We start from the raw sequence: 23,236 nt of genomic DNA, 5'->3' as shown, positions 1-23,236 counted from the left end.
GATTTTTTTCCCACTAACCCCATTAAGTTTTTTTAATTCCCTCTTACCCAATACACTCTAAGGGAGTCTTCCCTAATACCCCATTAAGATTTTTTTTTTGTTTTTAAATTTTTTTAATACCATTTTACCCCTCACCCCTTTGTTACTTATAGAGAGAGAGAAAATGGATGAGAGAGAAACCATAGGAGACTTCGCCGGAGCCCGTCACCGGCCGCAGGAATCCGGTAACCGGCCGCCGGAATCCGGTCACCGGCCGCCGGATTCCGGCTAACTTTCGCCGGAATCCGGTCACCGGCCGCCGGAATCCGGTCACCGGAATTTGTTGAAAATCTCACCGGAAAGGCTTTTTTGCCCCCAATAGACGTTTATTGCCCCGATAGTCTATTGCCCTCTAATAGACGTCTATTGCCCCCCAATAGACGACTATCAGCCATGTATTGCCCCCCAATAGACATCTATTGCCCCCCAATAGAACTTTTGGTAGCCGGAATATGAACTAATCTTTCTAAAATTAGACAGATAAAACTTTGATTAAAGAAAAAAACGAAGAAATTATATCAATTTTAAAACGTCTATTGCCTCCCAATAGACGTCTATTGCCCCCCAATACAACTTTTTTTTTTCTTTTTTTCTTTTTTTCCTTTTCGGATTTTTGCCCACAGTTTACAAAAAAGAAAAAGAAAAAAGAAATTGATGTAATCTATCGGACCTTTAATAAACATTTCTTATTTTTTTCTCGGATTTCCTTCTCGGTTAATGTAAAAGCCATTGACCACACCCAAGAGAAGCTACAAACACCACTTTAATTTGTCTTTGATTCTCATTAGTGTTGATTTCAGTTGGGTTTGGTTTAAGTAGAGGATACCAGAATAGCTTTTGTTAGGTTGATCTCTCTGTTCAAATTCTTTCTATAGAAAGATCAATCCCAACCTCAGTGTTAACAAAGCCATGACTCAAAAGCTATCGACCACACCCAAAAGCTATGGGTTTAAAGTTTCTTACCAGACCAGGCCCAACCCGGTTTCAGTTCACCTCGACGATCAACAGCTCATCTGCACGCCAACGTCGTTCGACCAGAAACCTGGTGCAGCACCGACCTCAGCGACTTCGGCTACGGCGCGGAAGCTAGTCTCTGAAGCCTCGACTACGGCGCGGCGGAGAGAGACAGCGCGAAGGAATCAGAATCTGGTTTGGAAAAGCTCTCCGGCGCGGAAGCTCGTCTCCGGCGCCACCAACAACGACGCCGGCCCCAACTCCATGGTCTGGCGAGACGAGTGCAGGAGCTCTTCGGAATCCGGCTCGGCGCCGTCATGGTCACCGAGTTCATCCTCGCCACCATGTTCTGGAACTCCTAAGGTTGTCCAAGAACGCCTCGGGTTGGAGTAGAGCGTGAAGAAGAGAGCGCATAGGCCTGAATTCTACTCCGGTGAGGTGGAGATCGGAGGGGAAGAGAGAGAGAGAGAGAGAAACAGAGAGAGTCGTGCTGTTGGGGGAGAGAGAGATGAGTGGCATAAAATGTAGTTTGTTAATTAGGTTAAGGCTAAAATTGATATTTTATTTTAAATTGGGTTAGTGAGAATAAAATTTTGTTGCTGGGGTAAGTGGGATAATTTTATCCTATTTTGGGGCATTTGGTCAAGGTCCCATATATATTTCCTATGAAGTCACCTTTGGATTAATTGGACAGCCTGGGCCTAGTCCAAAGGTATTCTTGGAAGGAAAGTAAGTTGCCAATGTCCCATTCTAGGAAATTGACAACGTTGCCAAAATCTCAATCTTATATGCATTTTTGGAACACAGATTAGACACTTACGAGAGTTGGTAGAGTCCCAAATCCCAATTTTGGAATTTAACCAAATTAATTACACTACTATTACGTGTGAAAGTTGCCATAAATCGCTGGTTGAAGTGTTCATGGCCTCGAACCATCCAAATTGTTCAATTATCCAGAGCCAGAGATTCACGCGTAGTCATTATAATCATCAAATCATTCATATACTAATACAATGCCTCACCTCACTTTGCATCGCCTCAAAATTTTATTCACGTACACCCGCCGAACCCGCTCAATCACCTGCATTTGAAGTTTGATCACACCAAGTACAAACCCAGGTTTTGATTTTCTCCCATAATCTCAAAGATTGCTTCTTTTTTTCGGTTTTTGTTGGTACCCAATTCATTGGCTTGGTTCAATAGGTATGATCATTATGTTTTTGCCCTTCTCTGTTTTTGGTTGATAGACATAGATTTTGGTATGTGAATGTGGTCATTTTGATGCAAAATTAATGCTAGATACCCAATTTAATGAATCGATTTTGAGACAAATTGTGAAAAGGGTAGTGATCAATTTATGAGTTAATTTAATTACGTGATTGTTGTTTTTATAATCTTAAAGTATTTGATGACATGCGTCTGTGTGTTGCAAGTTTTCAGGTTATTGGTTAAGTTTGTTGTATAATTTGGGAACAATAAAACAGAGGATGCGAAAAGTGCCTTGATGTTGCCTTCAACCCAATTGAAAAAAGGTGGCACATGGAGGCCACAATTGTTCAAAGACATTATGGTCATGTCCAAGTCAAGGTCTCGTTCACAAATGAAAAGACCAAGATGGATTATTGCATTGGTTTGTATTCTCTGCGTTTTTCTGATTACTGCTTATTTCTATCCGTCGGAAAGCTCTACGACATGCTATCTCTTCTCATCTCCTAATTGTGATGGGATATTTGGAAGGGCTCCACCTAGTCCTGCAAGGGAACTAACTGACGATGAGACTGCATCTTCAGTTGTAGTTAGGGAAATTCTTAATACGCCTCCTCTTCAGTCGAAGAACCCGAAAATCGCTTTCATGTTTTTGACTCCGGGCACGTTACCTTTCGAGGAGTTATGGGAAAATTTCTTTCAAGTAAGGCTCCTGGCTCTTGTGTGTTATATTATAGACGGGTGCTAGGAGCTTTGAACTCTTAAATACAAACAACACGGTTCATTTGTATCCATGCATAGCTCTTGAAACTCCATTTCTCATGCTTAATGTGGAATGTGCATATGGAAACTTCAATAATGGCCTAGATAAAGTTAAGGCCTAATTAAGAATGATTTGTGAAGCTTGTCTTTACGTCACACACATATGTATAAGGTACAGATAGTGTTCCTGGCTATACTCTGTCCTGCTACTCCTTTACTATTCAAAGATAATTAATGGAATTATATTCTCCACTATCTAGTACTGAGAACTGGAAGTATGATCTAGCGTTTGGTTAAAGAAAGGTTCAACTTTTTATATGGTAAAATATAATTAGTGCAGTTTTCATACTTGCTTTTTCAAAGTCTAACAAGAATGAAGTGGTTTCCAGGGCCATGAGGACAAATTCAGTGTTTATGTACATGCATCTAAGCAGAAACCAATACATGTGAGCCGCTATTTTGTTGATAGAGACATACATAGTGAACAGGTAGGAGTCTCTCACTGCATTGTTACAGTTCAGCAAAAGTTTGTCCTTTATCGCTAGATGGATGTCTTTAATCTTTATAGATGCCTTTGATAATAAATTATCAGGTAGTTTGGGGAAAATTTTCAATGGTTGAGGCAGAAAAGAGACTCTTGGCCAATGCACTTTTAGACCCTGATAACCAACACTTTGTTCTGCTGTCTGACAGGTAATTTTATCGTCAACTGTTAACATTTCGAACTTTTACATGATGATGTTATGATGAAATTGCGCAAGTTCCTTTCATTGATTGTGTTTTACATTTTCCTTCCAGCTGCATACCACTGCATAGCTTTGATTATGTATATAATTATCTCATGTACACGAATGTCAGCTTTATAGACTGGTAAGCAAACTATACTAAGCTCTTATTCTGGTGTAGTTGATAATTTGTATTTACTTTTATCTGATATATCATATTTCTCCCCCTCTAGTTTTGTGGATCCCGGTCCACATGGAACTGGACGGTATGCTGAGCAAATGATGCCCGAAGTTGAAAAGCACGAATTTCGAAAGGGTTCACAGGTATTTTGTCTTACCTCAACATATGCATAAGTAAGAGAGCAAATTTGATCATCTATTAAGTTCTGGAACTGCTGCATATATGGAGATCCAATGAAACATTCATTCATGGCTTATAAACTTTACATAATCTGTATCCCTTTTTTATGCTTAATTGATGGGGATATAGATATAATTCCTTTTCAGACTCCATATGGAACCATAAAAGAAGCTTGTACTACTTGCTTTACAAGCAGTTTTCCATTAAATTACCAATTCATTTTGTAAATTACTTATCATGCGTATATCTATTATCATAGAATGGATTTTAGGAATCCTGTGACCTGGGACCTATGTCAGACACAAAGGATTTGACCCTTGCAGAACTTTAAATTGACTGCAATTTTGATCTGGCTGTAATTGTGAAGTGTAATGTATTTTGAGTCGGGAATATTACTGAATGGGGGATTATGTTTTTTTGTCAGCAGCTCCTCATTAAACCAGAAATTACTGAATCTGTTTAATTGGTTTGCAGTGAAATACACTAGGCAATTGCTGTAAAAGCAGTTCTTATTGCATACTTCTAGTTCGTAGAATCTTTTCGCCTGTTCTTTCCAAGTTACCTGAGCTTCTCTTTATTTGTTTACTTTTTATGCTAATTCATCAGACGTAGGTTCTGGTAGGACAGTTCAGATTTATCATCACAGGGAATGTTCTAACACGCTTTTCTATTGCAGTGGTTCACTATGAAGAGGCAACATGCTCTTGTCATGATGGCAGACAGTCTATACTATACCAAGTTCAAGCTTCACTGCAGGGTAATCTGTTCTTTTTATCTACACTAAATTCTTGCTTCTGTGCATGTCTTAGCCTGTATGTGTATTCACTAATAGAGTCACAAGAAATAGATTATTTTAAAGTTAACATCTTGGTGATGACGTTTTTGACTTTCTCAGCCGAACATGGACGGGCGCAACTGCTATTCGGACGAGCATTACCTGCCAACCTTCTTTCGGGTTAGCACCAATTATTGTTCTCTTGGTTCCAGTTAAATCTGCATCTTACACCCTAAAATTTCTCTGCCCCACCATTTCATGCTTGCCAGTAATTAACGCCTTTGCAGATGAAAGATCCTGCTGGTCTTGCAAATTGGTCGGTAACATTTGTTGATTGGTCTGAAGGGAAATGGCATCCAAGAGCATTTAGGACTCAGGATGTCACTTATGATCTTCTTAGGAACATCACGGTATAGTTTCGAGAACCCCTTTTCTCAACTTCATTCTTCCTGTGACATGCCATTCATTCATTAACACATTTTCGCCCCCATTTCAGTCTATCGCTGATAGCACACATGTGACAAGTGATGCAACGGTACAACTAACCTTTCTGAAAAAACTGATTCAAATAAGTTGATTTGCTTGCTGAGAAAAAACTTACTTATAGCGGGTTTATACACCTTCTGTGAGACAAAAGGTGTATACGCCCCTTATGCGTTGGTAAGTTTTTTTTTTCAAGCATGTGGCAAGCCTTTGGGGTGATCCCAACTTGAAATTTTCATTGGTATTGTATTTTTCTACTGCAGAAAACAGTATTGAGGACTCCTTGCCTGTGGAATGGGATGAAGCGACCCTGTTTCTTATTTGCCAGAAAGTTCTATCCTGAAACTCTGGGGAAACTGATACACCTTTTCTCCAATTATACGAAAGTTTGAATTTCTTTCTTCTCTGTCGGCCAATTATACCATGCCATGTGGCCGGACATTTTGGATCCTCGCTGCGAATATTTTGCCATGTCAGCGAAGCTATCAGAGTATGGCTCGGGATTGGTGGTAAAGAGACTGCTGCTTCTTCTTGTAGATTGGTTCACCTTTTCTTGTTAGCATTACTAGAATTGCATTCAATTTCATGTTTATATATCTGTAAAAAGAGGAAAAAGTTATATATGAAAGTATGAAACTGTATTTTTTGTGTCCAAACAGCAAGTGTTAATCCCACTCTGATACAAGTCCTCAGCAGCTCAGCTTCTTGAAACTGATCGACTTTGTTTTTTTGTCTGCCTCCATTTTTGTTTCATTTGGTAATAAGTAGGCTTAAAGGTCCGAAATTACTAAACAAGAACAAGCAGTGAATTCAATAGGGCCTTTGAAGGGAAAAAAATCTCTCCCACAATAGACTAGGAGCGAGCTCAAAGCCTCAAATAGATGTTCACCCAAATTCAAGTAGTGTTTCGTGTGAGCGGAGTCCATCTGCATGACTGCATCCTTGTAGGCTTGATGAAGCTCACACATGATGCAAATATGTACACACGCACACACACACACATGTATAGTGAGCTTAACTGTATTCAAATTTGCGGACATACTTAAAGAATAAGTTGGATGATCAAACAGTTATCAATATGATCACTAAAATCTTGTAAAGTTGCTTATCAAAGAGGAATAGAAATTGCGGTTAACTTGAATGAATAATGCATGTCTACATGGTAATATACATCTAGTTTCAATTGAGGTGCTTTATACTTATAATTATTTTATGCATGTGCTTTTAATTTACTATTTTATGCATGTGTTTTTGATTTACTATTTTATGCATGTGCTTTCGATTTATATACTTTGGTCATTGTCATATGCATGCCAAAATAAAAGTTTTAGTTTGTTCGTTTAATAGCGTTGAGCCATGCATGTCGGTTCTATAAAATTAAGACTTTAAAAGTTATGGAGTCACCATGGGGTTGGCAAAGCCAGTGCTTGAGTGAAAACCCCACCCAAGTTCAAGTTCTAAGGCCATCTCCAATCATCAAGGTCTAAAATATATCATGGTCTAAATTTTTAGACCTTTAAAAAGTACTATTCATTCAAATAGTAAGGTTTATAATTTTTCCAACTCCAATCGTTTAAGATTTACAATTATGTACTCTAACACATTTGAATCATCCATGTGGGCCAGCTGTTGGTTTTCATGGTCATAGATTTAGACCAACCAATAGATTTTAGACTAAGGCCATGTTTGTTTCCCGGAAAGTGGGCATTGGGAAAGGAAATACTTTCCTTTCCTGCGTTTGGGGACAGCCAAGGAAGGGAAACACTTTTCCAAAGGAAAGGAAAGTGATTCCAGTCAACCAAACATGGCCTAAATATGATAGACCCGATCTCCTATTGGAGATGGATTTCGAATCTAAAAAGTCTTTGTTGGTAAGTAATCGGGTTAACACTTGTGCATTCATTATCGGAAAATACAATGGAGCTCAAGAGTCTACTGGTACACTGACAAGCACAAGTGAGCAATACCGGCCCAGAAGGCAGAAGCAGCATCAGCGAATACCTACGAGTTTTTTAAGGTGGGAAATCTTGGGACAAGCGGGGTCTGTACCCTCCATAATTTGCAAGCGGTCCAACAGCTTAGTGGTGGTTCAATGGGGCCTCGGTTGGGGAGCAACTTCTCCTTATTGCCAAAAAAAAATTACGTGTGTAGATTCTCACCATACGAGGAGGTCAGAATAGTGATTTTTTTTTTTTAACTTTGGCCTCCAAAACCCTAAAAGTAGTAATCAAAATTCAAAACTTAAAAAGGCTTTTTCATCTCCCTCCACACCCCTTTGGCGACAGTGGCAATCCCAACACCGTTGCAACCAATCCTAGCCGTCCGTCCAACTTCCCCCTCCCAAAAGCGCGGGAAACTAAAAAAATATCTTTTGCCAGCCCATTATTAAAAAATAAATAAAAATATATATAAACTGGACGAACCACGCCTCCGCTGAGAGAGAGAGAAAGAGAAAGGGATAGACACAGTAACAGCCAAACAGACCCAAAACGCTGAGCACCCCACCTCTCCCTTTCTCTCTTTGCCTGCTAGGGTTTGCGAGCTGTGACCATGGCGCCGAAGAAACGCAAGGCTGACGAGGAAACCGAGCCGGCCAAGAGCCCCGCCGAGTCAACTCGGATGGTGACTCGTGCCTCAGACGCCGCAGCTCGGCGGCAGACTCGGAGCTCCACTCAGGGAGGTCATGGTAAGAGTGTGAAACCGGTGCCTCGGAAACTGGCTGTGGCGGCGAGGAAGAAGAGCAAGAAGAAAGAGGAGGCCGAATCGGAGCAAGGCGAGGTGGCCAAGTCTGAAGAAGGTGACGAGGAGGTGAACATGAAGACTATTGTGATTGAGCGCTGGTGAGGCATTTTCTATCCCTTCGTTTTTTTAATTTTTGCTGAAAAATGATCGGTAAAATTGTAGAAATTGCATTCGGTATTATGATTATGATTTTTTTATTTTAATTTTGTTCATACAGTAATTTCAGATTTAATTTATGCTTATAAAAAAAAAAATTAGGGGAATAATTCCTTCCCAATTTTGTATGGCTTCTTTGAGAATCTTCCTAATCATAGAGCATCACCGGATTTATTTCTTGTTCATGAAATGAATATAAGTCAGGAACATGGTGTGGTAAGGGTTACAGTTAGAATTTTGGGTTTTTGCTTCGGTTTTAAAATGTCAGGGCTATTTGATTTTGATTATGTGAGGTGAAGGTTTCGATTTGATACTTGATGGATGGCTTGATGCTTATAACAATTTGATTATGAGACCTAAAGGTTTCACTTGCTATATGTGAAAACTATTTGTATGAGGGTGTGCTTTGACACAGCATTATGGCTTTAGCCCAAAGGGCTGCTTGAATTGCATATCTGGGGGAATTTGATAGGCTTATCCATTAACCCTGCACTAGCGAGGGCCTTGTACACTTGACAGCCTTTTTTCTTTCAATTGGTGCTTTACCTTTGCTAGCTACTTACAGCATATTGTCCTTTTTAACTGGTTTTCTTTTTCTAGCACGCAATGCAATTCATTCAAGACAAGGGCTGATCAGGTGAGAGCTAGTCTGGAGGGTCTGCCTGGCATCAGAGTGACAATTAATCCTGTTAAGGTATGATTGATGAAGGGTATTAACTCTGGCCACATGTTGTATAATAGAATTTGGCAATCTTTTCCTTATCGGATGATAAATTCAGTTTGTTATGGATGTAGATTTGCTTTGTACACTTGCTTTTAGTTTCAACTTCAAAAAGTACTGGAACTATATGGAAGCTAATGCATTAAAAACAGTAGGGCTTAAGCTGATTGTATAAACTTTTTTATCTTCGTGCCATCATGTGCTTCGCACCATGTACAGCTCAAGTTATACAATACAGTTCATCACTAGCAAAGTAGTAAATGCATGTCTGAGACCAACTGTTTGTTCATTTCCGTGATTTATTATACACTAATGAGAAAGGAAGTACTGACAATTTAGTGAGCTAACTTACTCTTTTCTTTTTCTTTTTTCCTGTGGAATAGCCAAGAAGGGGTTGCTTTGAAATACGGGAAGAAGGTGGTGAGACGTTCATCAGTCTTTTGGTAACTCTTACAGACTTGCACCATCCTATTATTAGAGTGTTTGTAAATGCTCATAAATTATTGCTTATGTTTTTTCCTATAAAAATTTTAGTACATTTTTGAGGATCCTCATCATATTCTGGTAGTGTGCTTGTCCATTCTAAAAGGAGATCTCTTAGGGAAGAGAAATCATGTAAACTGTTGATAATATTTGAACTTCTCTGGATGCTAATAAAAAGAAAAGATAGATATTATTCAATTACAGAAATAGTTTAAACCCATACTGATAATGAATTCCAATAGCATAGGCTTTGTTCTATCTTAACTCATGTGATAGATGTATACTATAGAATGACATGTGAATTGAGTTTTCTGTCCTGCTATTTTGCATGATACATGTTCTATGGTCAAGCTGTGTCACTGTGTGTTGCAGCAGACTTATCCACATAATCTGCACGCTTTTCTATCTGTGTGCAGTGGCAGAACTGGAATTGTATCCCAATGGGGTCATCTTTAATAATAGTAATGATAACTGAATAAGCAGAATGAAGACTATCCCATATAATGCTCATTAGATTAAGTCTTTTGTTTGTGTAACTTGAGTTTCGGAGTCCAGGTATTTTCTTACCAATCCTGATTCTAGATGCCTTTCAGAAATGGAAACATAATAATCTGCCTTTTGTATTATCTGTGGTGATGAGTTACATATTGAGGAATGATCCTATTCTTCTTTTGCATGGGGACAGGCTTATCATGTTTAGATGATCAAACATTCTTTTATTAGCTTATGGAGAACTTTACCTGTTCTGAGTTGAATTTACGGGTTTTCTTTTGTAGGACATGAAGCGACCATTTAAACCAATGAAGGATCTGAACATGCAGGAAGTCATTGACAATATAATTCAGAAGATCCAATGAATGAGGTGATGCATGGCATGCAAGTAGAAATATCTTTTTGTTGTAAGCAGGTTTCATTTGCTGCATTGAAAGTAGAAACTTCAAACTACTGATCCTATCGTTTTCATTTAGTCATTTTCTGACGGCCGGTGGGGCATTGATTTTGTAATGTTGAGGCTCAAATCATTAGCCATTGTTAACAAGTACATCTAGGATATCTATGATCATACCTTTTGTTAGTGCTCCAAGGAAATCAAGTACTAGAGGTGCTTTAATAGTATGATCATATCCAAATTTAGTTTCCAATCTTTGATTCTATGCTCCCTCTTTGCTTTAGTCTAAACTTTTTTCCCAAATAGAGTTTATGTGAGACCCCGTAAAATTTGAAGAAGTTGAATTAGAGTTGTTCATGATTAATTTTATTATCAGGGACATATTTTTCAGAAATTTTCTTGAGAGGAAATGTCCAGTTTGAGCCTTGGTATTAAAGTGCATATTGAGATGAGTCTGTAGAAATTTTTGTTAAATGTTTTTTTCGACACATGAGCTATTTGTTATGAATTTTGGAAGTTTAAGAAATAAAGAAAAGGAAGAGAAAAATCACGTTGGGCAATCTGGACCGTACGCTATCCATCATTTGATTTGGCCCATTGATTTTAATTTGATTGAGGAATATATAAATGCCCAAGGCAGATTGATTAACCCAGAAACCTCGATACAGTCAACCCATTTCTTCAACCCGTTCACCCGAAAAGGCGACCCGGCCGTATCTCCAACTTCCGGTCGATTCACGGTGTCGCACGAATGGCGTTCTCCTCAACTCGATGGCGAGAAGTTGAAAGTGGACTTGGCTTGCTCAACCAAATCGTCACGAGAGCAAAATGAATCCCGAAAGTTCCGACGGTTTTGGTGCATTTTCCGGCGACTCCAATCACCGACCATGACAACTGAGTGTATGAAACTTTATCTTCTCGTTGAGCTCTACAAGAATATATCCTTGCATGTCAGTTTCGGTTATCATTTGGGAAATTGGTGATTTGGGTTCGAACGGCCACCGCTCGCATCACTGTGCACAACGGCGACTTGGGTGATTAATGGCTTGTATCTGGCTGTCGCTTACTTAGTTTGAAGCATAAAGCGTGTTCCTTAATTCATATTGACGATTGGTTGTGAATAATGGCAGAACTTGTGAAGTAGGATGAAAACAGTGGCATTGGGTCTTCTCTGTCGGGTAACCAAGAAGAGCAATTCAATATCTGCATGTTCTGCAACATTGAATATGTATTTGGAACCTTTGGAAGCTCAAATCAGAAATTGGACAAGGATTTATCTTGATGATTCTCAACAAAGGTAATGTTCTGAAATTTGATATATGATACGCCAAGTGTTTAGTTGTTGAGAATTTTGGGTTGGTGTGTTGATTATAATTTTGGTACAGAAAGTCAGTTGATTGTTTGGGACCAATACCAATCCAACCACGGTAGAAGTTGGTGTTGGATGGCTGAAGCAATACTTCTGCAACTAAGGTTGTGTATTTTGTATGATAACGAACCTGCCAACGTCGAAGCTTGACCTTGAATCAAAGACCGGTTGAAAAACCAACTAAAGTGCAGGTGCAAATTAGTAAGTGGTCATTAATTAGTCTGGGTACATCTCCTTTAAGCATGAACTAGTAAAGTTCGGTTGCTGGAGTGCAAGTCTGGCTTGAATTGAAGAATGATTAATAGATTATGGTTTTGGGTGCCCAGAATAATAACAAGGGATTGCACCCAAAAAGAAAAGGAATTCACTTTTGGAATAAATTAACCAAAAGGACTTGATAATATTTCTACCACTCTAACACGATTATTGTCGGATTATAGTACGGGAACGTGAAAATTTGGTGGTGTTGGCCTAAGAAAAACAAATGGAGTCAAAGCTGGTATATTCCAGGTAGGGTGACTCGGGACTCTCTGGGTTATGATTTTTCTTTTATATAAATGATATCGCATGGTTATGATTACTTCTTTATGAATTTGAAGGATTTGATATTTTATTGCCATGCTTGTTTTCAATGGTTTTCTGTATCGTGTGATGATCTGAGAGTGAGAGGATCATAGCGACTAGTTTGGATTTCGATCCCCTAAACCTCCGGACCGGAGGGGCTGTATGGACGGTATGGTGTCTTACGTCCTGTGAGGTGTGACACCATTTCTAGGTGATATGGCGTAAGTGGACACTCTCGCTACTCCTTACCGTTTATGAAATTAATCTTGGTAAGGGTGTAGTTGGCATAGAGACCGGTCATCAAGTTTGTGTTTTCTGGGCCCGCATATATGTTTTCAAAACTAATCCTATGATTTATGATTTGATCTTTACTTTTACCTGTGTACACACACACACACACACACACACACATTTTTACGTGTTTTTAAATATAGCCAAGGTGAATGCCCTATTGAGTAGCGAGAACGAAAACTCACCCCTACAATAGTTTTGGACATAGGTATTGTGCACGTGAACGGGACAATATTGGAATGAGTTATTGTGGGCCGAACAAGTTATTTTATGTATAACTTATTTGTAATATTTTTCAGGTTCCGATTTCTTGCACTCTTAAATATAATTCAATCATACTTTACTTTCGTTGAAAAGTTTTTCGACTTAAAATCACCTCAAAAATTTTAGTTGACGCTTCCGTTTCAACTCTAATTTCATATATTTTGAAAAAGTACTACTTGCTTATTCTAACTCTTTATTTTCAATGCCTTGCGTATCTCTAGGATCACACCTAGCCTGTGATCCTAAGGTTCGCGGCACTGTAACGTGGTTGATTCGGTGAGGTGCGAATCGAGACGTTACAATTTATTATGATTTATATCTATTGGATGTGAGATTATGTATTGGATGTGAGAATGAGAATCTATTCTATTCTACATATTTTTCGTGAAGGTAATAAGGTAGTTGATACTTTGGCGAATTATGGTACGACTTCTCCTAATATGGTGTGATGGGACGCTCCACCATCTTTTATTTTATTGCATTGTCAGAGTGACCAATTGGGTATTCCCCAATTTCGGTTACGATAGCTTGTTTCTTTTTCATTGCTTTTGTAGGGAGGTTTGGTTCGGTCCCCCTCCTAAGTTCCTTTTTTCTTTTTTCTTTTTTAATAAATTCAAGTAAGGGGAAGTTCCCTTATTTGCTTCAGCAAAAAAAAGAGACAGAATCTATTCTACCTTGCAAATGGTGAAGAACTGAAGATCAGGCAATAAAAACAAATTGATTACTTTTCCGTTAACATCTTAGTGATCATGACTTTCTCAGCCGAACATTGATAGGCACAACTGCTATTCAAACTAGTATCACCTACCAACCTTATTTTGTTTTAGCTCCCCAATTTTTCTTCTCTTGATTTCTTTAAGACTGCATTCCACTCCTTAAAATTTCTTACTTCTTCCCATTAATGCCTTTTCACACGAAATGAAAGATCATGGTGGACTACTTGCGAATTGGTCAGTAACATTTGTTGATTAGCCGAATGGAAAATACATCCAAAAGCATTTAGAACTTTTCAATGCATATCTTTTGTTCTTCTGTTTGGTTGCTAAGAAATTGTAGGAAACCAAATGAAAAGAAGCAAATTGTTTCATCTTGTTTTATAGCTATAAAGAACCTGTATGACTACAACAAAGTCAGTGCACAATTTAAAACTCTATCAATATAGTAAGAGCAAGTAGGGTATCGTTCTCAATCTGGAATGATTAAGGGAATTTATTCTTGCCAAATAAACGTTAGATAAAATAAAACAAAGTATAGATATTCACAAAGTTATTTACAGAAAATAAAAGGATGAAGAATTTGTATTTTTAACAACTAAATAATATACAAGTGACATATCAAAACACAAAATCGAGTAGATAAAGATGAATGGAACAAAATAAAGATGTAATTAACCACTATTAACATGTTGACAAGGTTTCAAAATATCAATCACGAATCAAAACATGTCATAGCAAGGAATCAATCAAGAACAGAGATGAACGCATACAAAATCCTTATTACTTCTTTTAATTAAATTAACTAGATGAACGCATTATAGTTAAACTTATTAAGCATGCAATTACTAGTGGTAGCTAATCACTAACAAAAACACTTTTAACACATTAAGCACACATGGAAGTTTGATCAATTCAAGCAAAGATAACAAGTTAGAATGTTAATCTCAATTCTCATCATGCAAAGCTCATTGTTGATTTACCTAAGGAACTATAGGTTTTCCGCTTAAATTATTAAAACTAGAACGTTAGCATATCTTAATATGAATTCAATTACATGCTCATCAATCAAAGTATGCATCCAAAGATTAATAAACAAGTAAATGATGAGTTATTCGCACAAAACCAACAAACATGCATAACAATATTGAAATCTCAATTTTTGTTTTGAAAACTTAAAACCTAAAATATGCTTCATAGTATTCAGAAATTAAACATTCATATTCATACTTTCAATCTCACATGAAATCGCAACATCCATTGAATTAAAACTAAAATAAAAATTGAAATTGTTTTACAAAGTAAGAAAATCGAAAACAGAATAGAGATGGTCATGGTTACACTTTTGAATTTTTCAAAGATGCAAGAAGGTTCAAAAGTGGTGGAAACTTGAATGATGGCTATGGCAAGGACGCTTGAATGGAGGATGAATACGGCTATGGAAGATGATGATGCTTCACGGCTTCAAACTTTGGAGGATGGAAGATTGCCGAAACTTTGAGAGAGAAAGGGGAGGAATTACGATTTTGATTCTGAATTTTGTGATGTGTAATACATCTTCACAATGCCTCTATATATAGGGGACGACATAGCATAGAGTCTTAATTAATTTCTACTTCAATTACATCATTCAACCAATAGTAATATTTCGTGAGAAGTAGAGAACAATCTTAAATCTTCTTTGGGTATCTTCCTTCAATGTGGTCTTCGTTCAACTCGTATACAATCAGGAAACCCAAATTGATAATTATTCTTTTTTTTTTTTCCTGAATTGCACACAGAGTTGATTTTCCTAGAAACTCTCTCTTTATGACTCATTGCCGAATTCTTCTTGAATATTCCTCTATATTGCACGGCAAAACAAATAAAAATGGGACTAGGATTCCTCAATGACTCCAAGAGCATTCTAGAATGTCACATGGAAGTCACATGCTTCAATGTTTGGGGCAGGCTTCTTCACATGGACGCTTCAAAGCCCATTATTTGTTTATGACACCAACTCTTGATATTCTAGAGCATTCTTGTACATTCTTGAGTTATCTTGAAGCTCAGCATCTCCTAGCCCTCCTAGGTATCCTAATATCATCAGGACTTATACTGCCAACAGGTTTCCTAGTCGAATTAGGACTCTTCATTTCTGAGACATTCTGGAACCTTCCTGAGCTCTCCTTGTGTAACAGGGATTCCTACTCATGTTAGGTTTTCTTTTCCTGGTAGGAATGAGTTTCCTTATCCAACTGAGATTCTGTCATTTGTCATTTTATGTCATCAATTCCACAAGCTCACTCTTAGTTGACTTAGGATTCCTTCTCCTAGTAGGATTGGGAAAACTTCATTTCTCAATTTCTGTTCATTCTGCGCTATTTACTCCCTGCCTGCCTTTATAAACTCAAAACTACATAAAAACAAAAACTAAGTTAGAAATGATAATGTTAGGAGAATAACTAAGTAAAATGTAAAGTGATTATTACTTAAAACGTCACATATAATGCTCCTATTATTGTACTTGTGCACATCTAAATATTTATAAGCATGACTGTTGCAGGACTGTGATAGAGCTTCTCAATCGAACAGTTAGCGGGAGAAACTAGTGATAAATACAATTAGAAACTGGAGTATTGTTTCTATATGTTTTATTTTGTATTCATGGACTAGTCTCATTGCTGGAAACACTTTGATTTACTGAACCTATGATCTCATCCTCTAGACAGCAAAAACTAATGGCCTTATGCGTATAACAATTTCTAGCTCTGATAGGATAGCTGAAGTTTCAATTTGATACTTGATATTATACTGTCTTGCTATATATGAATACTATGTGCTAGGGTCAGATTGTGTGGGTTGCTACTTGGGGAAATGGGGAAACAGGCTTCACCATTTTCCCTGCACTAGCTCGTAGGGACTCTTGCACTTGGCTGTTGTTTTTTTTACTTGGATTTTGCTACTTGCATGGTATCGTCCTTTTGAACTGTTTTTGTTTCCTTTTTCTTTTTTCTAGCAAGCATTCCAGTGACTTATTCAAGGCCAGGGCTGATGAGAACATGAGTTGAAAACTGCTTTGGAGTTTGGTTCTAGATGGAATGTGAAAATAGATACTAAGGTATGTTTTCTGAATGGCATTAATTCTGGCCACAAATTGTATGTTAGAATAGGAGACAAACTATGGTACTGTGATGTTTATCATACACTTATTTTACATCTATTTAAACAAAAATTACAATTATTTGAATCAAAATTACAACATTGAGAACAAAGTTACCATATTCATTTACACTATTTACATATAATTGAACAAAAATTACAAAATTGACAACAAATTTGTTCAAAAACTTGTAACAAGGTCGTAAATGGTGTAATTACCATTATTAGAACTTAGATTAATTACACAAAATATGGCTCAACATTACCACTTTGACAACAAATTTGTTGTCACACATATAAATGTGTGTATGAGATACGGGTACGTATTATAGAATTTTCCGTTAGAATTTGGCAATCTTTTACTCATGTAATAAGAAACAGGGGATAAACCGGGTTTGATACGTGTACAGATTTGCTTTGTATACTGCAATTCTCCTATTGGATATGAAAAGGTTTAGTTTAAGGAAATATTTGGCAGCTAATGCACAAGGCAGTAGAACTATGCTGACGGCGTGAACTATGATCTTATAAGAGCAAGTTCACCTGTTGGGTCATCAGGGCAGGAAACTATTCACTGCCACTGGATCTTTGCTTCCACCCGTTGGGTCAAGGTCACCAGTCAGTTACTATTCATCAAATTTTTTTTTTTTTTAGGAAGAAAGATGATTTTTTTGGTGTGAGAAGTAAAATAGGAGGTGAGGTATTTATAGAAAATTTTGGTTATATTTTTTTTGTTACCGTTGTAAATGTAACCGTTAATAATTTTTTTTTTTTAAATCACCGCAGCAAATGATGTAAATATCTCCTTAATTATATACCATAGGATCCCTCATATAATTAGAACCAACGGTCCAGATCTGTGGATCGTTGCATTTAAATTGCAAAGCACCCAATGGCTAATTGCCACGTCACATCTCCACTTGCCACTAGCCGACAGCTTCTGGGCTTCCACGTCCAAGCAGCCTCCTATCCGCTACACGACAAGAAACTGTAGCTCACCTCCATTGCCAGGCGCGTCTATCCTCAGTCACCACGGTGGAGACCTGGGTCATCAACTCAGTCACCATGCTGCCCTAGCTCTTGACTTGGGTCACCCACTGCTCTCTTGCCCCAGCCCCGGTGGAAGGAACAACAGTAGAATTTTGGTGACTTGGGTCACCGTTTGACGTGGTGCCCGGACACCAGGGCCTCCGCTAAACTTGCTCGAAGTACTTACACCATCTGGTTTCTGCAAATTGAAATTATACAATACCGATCATTACCAGCAAAAATATAGTAATTGCATGTCCAGGACTAATGTTTTTTCATCCCAACGAGTTATCATACATTAATCGAATAAGGCATTATTAGTGAATTAACCTTTTTTTCTTTTTCTTTTTTCCTTTGGAATAGATAAGAAGGAAATGCTTTTTTTTTTTTTTTTTGCAAAGAAGAAGGGGTTGCTTTGAAGTACGGGAAGTAGGTGGTGCTGGAATCATCCATCTTATGGTAATTCTTACACGACCCTATTATTAGAGACTTATATTTCTAAATGCTTTTGAGTTCTTATTTATGCATCTTCCTTTCCAGACTTTTTGTATATTATTGAGAATCCTCATAATATTTTGGTATATGCTTTTCCACCCTAAAAGAGAGGCATGATAAAAATGTTGATAATAATTGAATTCTTCTGGATGCTAATGAAAAGAAAAGATAGCGATATTCTTCAACCATAGGCATGGTTTAAACCCACAGTGAATATGTATCCTTGTAGTAGGCTGGGCTTTTAAAACAATCTACCATGTGACAATTGGTGTTGGGGTTGTGTTCGTAGAGGAGGAAAAGATATGCATGAACATGAACTAGTTAAGTAGGATTTAAATGAAATAAATCAAGTACTGCATGGCCGGGGTGCTTAAGCTTAGTTTCAGTAAATCTCGAGTCAAATTTGATCAACTATGCTCAGACAGCGTTGACTTTTGACTTCCTTTGAAGTACGGGAAGTAGGTGGTGATCGAACCAAGTATGACACATGTGGGATGAGCGACGGTCAAGCTTAAAGCTCAGCTCGACTCAGACTTCATGATAATAATGGAGAAAATATGGAGAGGATTTTCTAAAAATATATATAGATACAGAAACAAAATTGACCCTAGAAACTAAACTATTAAGTAACAGATAACATCCAAATTTTTTGTGAATGGCATGGGGATGGGTTTATTATGTTTTGTTGATTGACTATATTATGTTATTGGCTTATGAAAATTTTTACCCGTACTAAGTTGTGTAATTTATTGGTTTTCTTTTGCAGGACATGAAGGAACCATATCAAGACTTGGAGGATCTAGACGTGGAGGCCGTTGTTGCAGCTGCAGCTGCACTCTAATGAATGAGGTGAAGCATTGCATACCGGTGGAGTTGTATATCAGAATGGAAATATATTTTTGTTGTAAGCAAGTTTGATTTGCTGCATTGAAAGTAGAAACTTTATACACTACTGATCGATCTCCTGATCATCTGCATTAATTGTTCTTGCCCTTTTCTAACGGCTGGTGGGGCATTGATCTGGTCAATTTTGAGAGGCTCAGATGATTAGCCATTGCAAACAATAAGTACATTTAGGATAATTCATTCATACCTTTTTTTCAGTGCTTGAAGGCAATCAAGTACTAGAGATGGGGATGCTTTTATATATAGTATGATATTCAAATCTAGTTCCCAATCTTTGTGGTTCTATGCTCCCTCTGTGTTTGATTCTAGAGTTGATTATGCTTTACATGTATCAGAGATGGGAAACTATTATACCGTGGAAATGTGAGAAGATTTCCTTCACAAGTAAATTGATTCATTTGAGTGCTGTAGATCATTTTTGACTGTGCTATGTGGTTGATGTCCTCTTATGAGAGGATATAGTTCATCCTTGTCAGGAATAATGACTCTCTTACAGGAATACTGTAGTGATCACATTGAACAGTAACTGCCTGTATTATGTTCATCTAGGATGAACATTATATAAAGTCCCTTTCATTTTGGGGGAATGAGGCTCTCTCAATTCTCACCCCGTCTCCTTTTTGTACCATTTCTATTTTATAATATCATATATAGTATGGGTCTTTCTAAATGTACCCAGCAAATATTTAAGTACACCCAGCAAAATGTTTACACCCAATTAATTTTCCTATAACACCCATCATATATAGTATGGGTCTTTCTAATTAAACCCAGCAAACTTATACACCAAACAAAACCCTACACTCTAACAAAGAATACCAAACACCCAGCAGTTTTCCGTGGAACAAATTGAAAATAAACCTCACAAAAGTGTCTGACGATGAAAATCAGAGACACAAAAATGGAGCACAACACATGAAAATCATATCCCAAAAGTAGAGATGAAAAGAGAGAAAACTTACATGTATGAAGACATTCAGAAATAGCCGTGGGACTTGTGGCTTCTCTGAATAGCTCATTGCATTTGCGGCCTATCATGCATGCCTTAAGTTCTGTTCTTCTCTCTTTTATCCTTCGATTTCCATGAATGAAGTTATTCAGACAAAAGAAAAGGAAAAAAACAAAAAAAAACTTCTCCCACTTAACTTTCACAACCAGGTTGCTGCTAGTTGTCATCATTATCTTCTTCCAAAGCCCTCTGAGAACAAAGCACTATACTTTCATTCACGGAAGTGGTAAGCACATGGTGCATATCACTAATTACAATCAAGAAACCCCATATGGGCTTCTTTATTTTTTGTCATTTGATGAAGAAAAAGACTGGGATTTTGGTGGGGGGTGGGGGGAGGGATTTTGGTTATTGGTTCTTGTTCGACATGGATAATGAGGCGGACGATAGGTTGGGGTTTGATGGGCTTGAGCCGCTTAACTGCGCAAGTTTTTACGATGGTTGTTATTCCTAATTTCCACATAAGCCAAGAAAAACGAAAAGTTTGTCTTTTGTTCCTCTACTTTCCTTTGTTTTTCTGCGATGTCAAAGTGACTCAAATATGTTGGATTATGCAACGGGGATGATGAACTACATAGTATATTGCAAAAGTCGGTCTGTATTTTGTATGAGTTTTGTTGGATGTACGAGTTTGCTGGGTTAAACTAAAGAAAAGGGTATTACAGGAAATTAGTTATTTTTGAGATATTTGCTGGGTACATTTAGAAAGACCCTATAATATTTATATACCTTACAAAGCCACCAAAAATGTGATGAGCCCAATCACCACCCCCAAACTCAGGACGCTTGAAGCTACCTGACTCGATGAACCTGAATCCTTAGGTGGCGAAGCCTTAGGAGGGTAGATCTCTTCATAATCATCAAGTTCGGAACCAGGCAATGTGGGAGGTGCCGAAGTAGACTTGAAAAATCCGGCTACTGCATCATCAATCTTTGGTGCATTTGCCGCTGGCACTCCGGCAATCCCATGCATTTGATCTTTGAGAAGATCTTGATTGGACAAGGTTTCAGTGATTTTGCTTTTGACGAGTTCTTCATGAGAGGATGACTGCTCAATGGAATTGCTTTTGATGCGATCTTCATTGAAGGAGGCTGTGGTTGCCGAGATCATGAAGGCAAGGAATAGAGCGAGGAGGATGGAAGAAGAGCCTTTTGCACTCATTTTTCTATTTATCTGAGTTTGAAAATTAACAACTTAGCTTGGTTTATAATGTGGAAGAAGACTAAAAGATGTAGAGAGGGATAGTGGAGAAGACAACAATGGAAATACTATGTTTAGTGAGTAGGTTTTGAGTGACCTTTACAACATTGACATATTCATTATTAGTACAGATTAACGGAAAATGCATGCACATTTCTAGCGTTATTTTAACGGAAAATACACACACATTTCTAGCGTTATTTTAACAAATGCTCAACTATTCGTAGAAACTTAAAAACAAACACAACTTCTTGTGTCATTTCTATCCGACACATCTTGGTAATTTGCCGGAATAATTTTATGTGTCATTTAGCTGAAAAAGAATAAAAAAAGATGGAATAACTTTTAGGTATTTTCTTTTTCTTTTCTTTTTTTGAGGAGGAAAAATTGAAACTTAGTTTCTCATGGAGAGAGAAATATCATTGGATCAACTAAGTTTCATTAAATTTTATGTATGTTGATCAAATGGTTTTTTTTAGTATATGCAAAAAACTTGCAGAGAAAACAAACCTTCTTAATGATTACTGGTATCCATATTTAGCAAGGATACGCATTTAGCAGCTTTGTTGGACAATGCATGTCTAATTAACCGGTCAGAAGTATTGGCTAGTTTTGAATGGAAGGGAGAAATTCCCTCCTAAACTCTTGATCTCTAACGCCCAACCATTGTTTTGGTGTATATATTTAACTCCCCCCAAACCCCTCTGCAGTAACCAGGCTTTGAAAGAAAACGCTATACCTCATCTTTCAAAGCACCAAATAAAGCAGGGGAAGTCATCACAAATAAAGATGGACAGGAAAGCCTCTTCCATCATCTTCCTCGCTTTCTGTTTGGTCGCATCGGCCTCGGCCTTCGACATCCTGAAGCTCCTCCAGAAGGACTCCGAGCTGAGCGAGTTCAGCAAGCTCCTCAAGGAAACCAAACTCGCCGATCAAATCAACCAACGCAAAAGCATCACAGTCCTAGCAGTTGGCAATGGTGGTGTCTCCGCCCTCTCCAATGTGTCCCCCGATGAGGTCAAGATGCTCTTGAGCGCCCACGTGGTGCTCGACTACTTCGATGAGCAGAAGCTAAAAGGAACGGTCAAAAAAGAGCCCACAACCGTGACCACAATGCTCCAAGCCACAGGCAAGGCTCAGCACCAACAGGGATTCATTAAAGTCGGCCTCGTCAAAGGAGAGATCGCTTTTGGGTCAGCAGTCAAGGGTGCTAAAATGGATTCCAAGCTTATTAAGTCTGTCACTTCTCAGCCTTTTGACATCTCTGTGCTTAAAGTCAGTTCTCTTATTGAGATTCCTGACCTTGGTTCTGCAAGCGCCCCCAAGAAGGCTCCATCACCATCTGAAGATGATGACACTGCTCCGGCACCATCTGAAGATGATGACACTGCTGCTCCGGCACCATCTGAAGATGATGACACTGCTGCTCCGGCACCATCTGAAGATGACGAAACAGACTTCTCATCGCCACCAGAGCCCGAAGACTCATCAACAGAAGCACCAGAGAATGCACCAGAGAAATCACCACAGAAAGCACCAGAGAAAGAGAAACCATCTGCTACTGCTCCTGCTCCCTCGGCTGCTTCGCATGTCGAGATGGCTCTTGGTGCCGGGCTCGTAATGGGTTTGGCTTCACTTTTGGCTTAAATTGAGGTCTTCCCCGTAAATTGAGAAGAAAACGGGAAGAGAACGTACGTACCTTGTTTTCATGCAAGAATTATGTTTTAGAAGGCAAATGCAACTTTTCTCAAGACATAGAAATGGAAGAAGGCGTTTAATTCATTAATTGCTCGTACAATACATATTACATAACAAACCAAACTTCAAACCACAGTGTACGTACGTAGTATGATAATAATATATAGTATGATGCATACACTAGGTTTCCATGCACCTCGATAACACCAGAAGAAACAAAAGAAAAACGTAAGCACATTTGTTCGAACGCATACTGATCG

The 23,236-nt window shown here is 38.1% G+C and overlaps 3 protein-coding genes across 6 annotated transcripts; all 3 read left to right on the top strand.

The window, feature by feature from the left end:
- The first annotated feature begins 1,899 nt into the window (after positions 1-1,899).
- Positions 1,900-5,979, top strand: LOC112174562 (glycosyltransferase BC10). 4 transcript variants are annotated; one of them, XM_040509481.1, is made up of 11 exons: positions 1,900-2,112; positions 2,434-2,902; positions 3,351-3,449; positions 3,530-3,654; positions 3,760-3,831; positions 3,920-4,010; positions 4,724-4,804; positions 4,943-5,002; positions 5,110-5,232; positions 5,319-5,357; positions 5,569-5,979. In XM_040509481.1, exons 2-11 carry the CDS (start codon positions 2,498-2,500, stop codon positions 5,695-5,697), a joined length of 1,224 nt encoding a protein of 407 aa, XP_040365415.1. In that variant the 5' UTR covers positions 1,900-2,112; positions 2,434-2,497; the 3' UTR covers positions 5,698-5,979. The 4 variants fall into 4 exon arrangements, with proteins under 4 accessions (XP_040365415.1, XP_024168119.2, XP_040365416.1 ...); XM_024312351.2 differs by having other exon boundaries at positions 1,901-2,112; positions 3,554-3,654; XM_040509482.1 differs by having other exon boundaries at positions 2,103-2,196.
- A 1,755-nt stretch (positions 5,980-7,734) lies between these two features.
- LOC112172485 (selenoprotein H) lies at positions 7,735-10,561 on the top strand. Its single transcript, XM_024309844.2, has 4 exons — positions 7,735-8,145; positions 8,804-8,897; positions 9,308-9,367; positions 10,184-10,561. The coding sequence occupies exons 1-4, from the start codon at positions 7,856-7,858 to the stop codon at positions 10,262-10,264; spliced, it is 525 nt and encodes a 174-aa protein (XP_024165612.1). The 5' UTR covers positions 7,735-7,855; the 3' UTR covers positions 10,265-10,561.
- An 11,506-nt stretch (positions 10,562-22,067) lies between these two features.
- LOC112171838 (fasciclin-like arabinogalactan protein 3) lies at positions 22,068-22,925 on the top strand. The gene has a single exon (XM_024308955.1). It carries the CDS (start codon positions 22,068-22,070, stop codon positions 22,923-22,925), a length of 858 nt encoding a protein of 285 aa, XP_024164723.1.
- Positions 22,926-23,236: the final 311 nt, after the last annotated feature.

Source organism: Rosa chinensis, chromosome 6 (genome assembly GCF_002994745.2).
Source record: "Rosa chinensis cultivar Old Blush chromosome 6, RchiOBHm-V2, whole genome shotgun sequence".
Classification (NCBI taxonomy): Eukaryota; Viridiplantae; Streptophyta; class Magnoliopsida; order Rosales; family Rosaceae; genus Rosa; species Rosa chinensis.
This window is presented reverse-complemented; position numbering and strand designations above follow the sequence as displayed.